The sequence below is a fragment of the Engraulis encrasicolus genome, chromosome 9 (genome assembly GCF_034702125.1).
Source record: "Engraulis encrasicolus isolate BLACKSEA-1 chromosome 9, IST_EnEncr_1.0, whole genome shotgun sequence".
Classification (NCBI taxonomy): domain Eukaryota; kingdom Metazoa; phylum Chordata; class Actinopteri; order Clupeiformes; family Engraulidae; genus Engraulis; species Engraulis encrasicolus.
The window spans coordinates 1381283-1386282 of NC_085865.1; the positions used below are offsets into that span (position 1 = coordinate 1381283).

General features: G+C 47.1%; 1 protein-coding gene across 3 annotated transcripts in view; it reads left to right on the forward strand.

Moving 5' to 3' along the window:
- Positions 1–5000, forward strand: part of pan3 (poly(A) specific ribonuclease subunit PAN3) — a 46295-nt gene that overhangs the window by 20945 nt on the left and 20350 nt on the right. For all 3 annotated transcript variants that reach the window (XM_063206369.1, XM_063206368.1, XM_063206367.1), the window contains exons 11-12: positions 225–326; positions 3945–4110. In XM_063206369.1, coding sequence (XP_063062439.1) covers positions 225–326; positions 3945–4110 — 268 coding nt within the window. The remainder of the gene's footprint in view (positions 1–224; positions 327–3944; positions 4111–5000) is intronic.

Consider the following 5000-nt stretch of genomic DNA (forward strand, 5'->3'; position numbering starts at 1 on the left):
TTCCTCTCCTCTCCTCTCCTCTCCTCTCCTGTCTCTCTTCTCCTGTCTCTCTTCTCTTCTCTTCTCTTCTCTTCTCTTCTCTTCTCTTCTCTTCTCTTCTCTCCTCTCCTCTCCTCTCCTCTCCTCTCCTCTCCTCTCCTCTCCTCTCCTCTCCTCTCCTCTCCTCTCCTCTCCTCTCCTCTCCTCTCCTCTCCTCTCCTCTCCTTTCTTCTCCTCTCCTGTAGCGCTGGTGTTTTCTTATGACTTCCATGCGGGGGCGGAGACCATGTTCAGCCGGCACTTCAACGACCCCACAGCAGACTCCTTCTTCACCAAGCGGAAGTGGGGTGAGGAAAACACCTGTTGCCCTGAGGGGAAAACACCTGTTGCCCTGAGTGGAAAACACCTGTTGCCCTGAGTGGAAAACACCTGTTGCTGTTCTTCTTAATCAGTGGCTGGTCTTCCTTAGGTGCTATTTCCACGTAGCAGGATATTTTTTTCTCCTGTTCAGGTGTAAACGCAACATGTGGATAAAAATAAATCCTCCATTGCAACAAATGCATTTCAGCCCCTTAAACAGGATATTTTTTTCTCCTGCTTTTTTTTATTCTGGATTTTAAATATCTGCTAGTGGAAACGGAAGGCCAAAACCAATGCAAAACCAATGCAACCAGGAGAAAAAAATATCCACATATAAAAATATCCAGCTACGTGGAAACAGCACCTTACTCTCATAATAAACAAAACATAAAGTCCGCCACAGCAAGCTCCCTTTTTCTCTGTTATTTAATGTGTAACGTTTCGGGGTGGCATCCCCCTCATAAGATATGCTGCCTGATACGCTAAATACCGGTAAGAGAAACCGGAGCTTGGTGACTTTATTTTTTGCTGTTATTTGACTTTTGCTATTCCGACACCCATTTCTAAGATGAATGTGCGTGTTTTTCTTTGTGTAACTTCCTTACTCTCACGGCTATTACTCGCTCCGTTTGTTCATGATGGATGCCCATGTAGATCTATAGATGTTTTCTTTAGTAGCGTGTTGGTGTATTTCTGTGTGTGTCTGAGTGTGTTTGGTGTGTGCTGATTGAGAAAGAGGAAGTTGATGGTTGAAAGTGGTGCAGCTCTCACAGCAGGTGCTCTGACCTGCGTCAGTAGCCTACTCTACTACTACTACTACACACACACACACACACACACACACACACACACACACACACACACACACACTCTATACTCTATACTCTGCTACTGTAACACACACACACACACACACACACACACACACACACACCAGTGGCCTACTCTACTGTAGAAACAAAATATGTCATCAACAGTCCCAATCACTAACCCCAGGCACTAGAGCTACAGCTAGAACTAGGACAGGATGCTGAGAAGTGACCACACGCACACACATGCGCGCGCACACACACACGCACACGCACACGCACACGCACACACACACGCACACGCACGCGCACGCACACGCATGCACACATACACACACAAACACACACTGTTGCAAGAAGACACGGGTAGAATTTCTTTCATTGGAATTGTAACAAACAAAATATGTCATCAAGAATCCCAATCACTAACCCCAGCCACTAGAACTAGAACTAGGACAGGATGCTCACATGCACACGCGCACACACACACACACACACACACACACACACACACACACACACACACACACACACACACACACACACACACACACACACACACACACACACGCGTCGCATGAAATTCTGTTAGATTTGGACCAGAGGTGTAATCTTGTTGCTCGCTGCTGTTGCTGCTTCCCCTTCCGCCTGCTTCCCCTTCCGCCTGGTTCCCCTTCCGCCTGGTTCCCCTTTCGCCTGCTTCCCCTTCCGCCTGGTTCCCCTTTCGCCTGGTTCCCCTTCCGCCTGGTTCCCCTTCCGCCTGCTTCCCCTTCCGCCTGGTTCCTGACCTGCTGTTGCTGCTTCCCCTTTCGCCTGGTTCCTGACCTGCTCTCTTGTCAGTCCATCTGTTGCTGCTTCCCCTTTCGCCTGGTTCCTGACCTGCTCTCTTGTCAGTCCATCTGTTGCTGCTTCCCCTTTCGCCTGGTTCCTGACCTGCTCTCTGCTGTTGCTGCTTCCCCTTTCGCCTGGTTCCTGACCTGCTCGCTGCTGTTGCTGCTTCCCCTTCCGCCTGGTTCCTGACCTGCTCTCTTCTGTTGCTGCTTCCCCTTTCGCCTGGTTCCTGACCTGCTCGCTGCTGTTGCTGCTTCCCCTTTCGCCTGGTTCCTGACCTGCTGTTGCTGTTGCTGCTTCCCCTTTCGCCTGGTTCCTGACCTGCTCGCTGCTGTTGCTGCTTCCCCTTCCGCCTGGTTCCTGACCTGCTCTCTGGCCGTCAGTCCATCTGTTGCTCATTCAGGATATTAGCTAGCTGCTCTGTGATGCCTGTTGCTCATTCAGGATATTAGCTAGCTGCTCTATGATGCCTGTTGCTCATTCAAGATATTAGCTAGCTAGCTGCTCTATGATGCCTGTTGCTCATTCAGGATATTAGCTAGCTGCTCTATGATGCCTGTTGCTCATTCAGGATATTAGCTAGCTGCTCTGTGATGCCTGTTGCTTAATCAGGATATTAGCTAGCTAGCTAGCTGCTCTATGATGCCTGTTGCTTAATCAGGATATTAGCTAGCTAGCTGCTCTATGATGCCTGTTGCTCATTCAGGATATTAGCTAGCTACCTGCTCTATGATGCCTGTTGCTCATTCAGGATATTAGCTAGCTGCTCTATGATGCCTGTTGCTTATTCTGGATATCAGCTAGCTGCTCTATGATGCCTGTTGCTTATTCTGGATATTAGCTAGCTGCTCTATGATGCCTGTTGCTTATTCAGGATATTAGCTAGCTGCTCTATGATGCCTGTTGCTCACTCAGGATATTAGCTAGCTGCTCTATAATACCTGTTGCTTATTCTGGATATTAGCTAGCTGCTCTATGATGCCTGTTGCTTATTCAGGATATTAGCTAGCTGATCTATGATGCCTGCATTTTAGCAATTAGCACATATATATTAGATGGAACAATTGTGCTTAATCGATATGTGACATTAGAAAGAGTTTTTAAGTCCGCACACTGTAGCTCCGCGTTGAAGGTTTACTCAAGACATACGTACAGCATTTCTGCCCTTGGTGTGGTTGCACCTAGGGATTTAAATTTAAAAAAGTCAACGTTTCTTTATCCAACCAGCCACACTTAAATTTCACCAGCGTTTAGGTGGTTGGTTGGTGTTAATGTAGAGCTCTATTTGCACCACCCTGATGTGTCATAGACCCCTCTACACCACCCTGATGTGCTGCATGTGCTACTGGGTCATTTCACGTGAAATCAGACACTTTGGGACCCGACCGACACGGATTTCAGTCATACTTGATGTGCCTGTTTAGTAGCAAGGTAACACCCAAGAACTGCATTTGTGTGAATCTGACAGCAATATTAAGGGAGAAACAGACTAGCAAAGGTTTACATATGAGGGTAGGACACTATGCATTCAGCCTTGATTATATCAGTCAGTGTAAGTCACAAAAAGATGTCCGTGGTGTTATTTGAAAGCTCTTTTTGCACAGCAACTATGATTGAAATCCGTGACGGCCGGGTCCCAAAGTGTCTGATTTCACGTGAAATGACCCTACTACTGATGTGTCATAAATCCCTCTGCACCACCCTGATGTGTCATAAACCCTTCTGCATTTTGCTGATGAGTGTGAATAATAACAGTTAGGAAAGGTTGTCTGTCTGTCTGTCAGTCTAACTATCTCTCACTTTAGAAGGAAACCGATGGGTCGAATAGATACGGAGAGACATACAGTGTGTGTGTGTGCGTGTGTGTGCGTGTACACCTATCTGTTTGTGTGTGCATTTGTGTGTACACAGTGCGTTTTCCTAACTGGCTGTGATGTTAACCTCTCTCCCATCTCCCTCCCCCAGGTCAACACGAGCCCCCGCCCCCTCGTCAGCATGCCGGGCTGCTTCCTGAGTCCCTGATCTGGGCCTACATCGTGCAGCTAAGCTCCGCCCTGCGCACCATCCACACCGCCGGCCTGGCGTGTCGCATCATGGACCCCAGCAAGATCCTCATCACCGGCAAGACCCGGTAACTAACACGCCTGTGTGCGTGTGCGTGTGCGTGTGCGTGTCAGTGTTAATTTCGTCAACCACGACGATGACGAAAATATTTCGTCAACGCCCCTTTTTCCCTTGACGATGACGAGACGATGACGCACTAAAAATTGCCTCAAGCAAATCAAAATATGACGAAAATAAAAAAATATTGTCGTCAAGGAGACTAAGACGAGACGAAATTTACAAGCCATGGACGAATGGACATTAAAAATATATAATTATTTATAATTCATTTGTAATTTGTAATTGTAATAGGCCTATAGGCCAAAGTGTCTTGAACTTCATAGGTGATTGCGCGCTCACGCTGTGTTGCCTCGCTTGTATCTGCTGGCAGCCAATGCATGGCGCTGCTCAGTCAGTAGTTCTGTAGCCTAGTAGTTCAGTGAGTCCATTTAAGTTGAGTTTACGTCCTAAAACATTCCCAGAGAAAAAAATAGCCGACATTGAGGGAAGTGTTCATTTTGAAACATGTTCAACAATTTCTTGTCCATGACGAAGACCTCACTCTGTTATCAAAGAACCGAGGATTAATAGCCATAACCTAACGTTTCTGCAGTAGGTAATGACAGTCGCGCCAATCCTCCTCTGATACTGTCATTCTAAACCTCCTCGATCTTCCACTATTCTCCTTTTCACTTAGGCTGTCTTAGCCCGGCGTTCGTTGTCTGTTCTTTTCTGTAATTGTTTGCTATATTTGTTGTTTAACCATATGAGTAGGCNGTTCGAAAGCAAATCATGAAGGTCGGAATTTGTGAATTCATTTAAGCCTAAAATCAGTCACCGCGGGAGCGTGCGCCAGCAGGGGGAAAGTTGGCCTGTCTAAAGTAACTGAGGCACGGCTACTGTAGCCTAGTTTTGAAA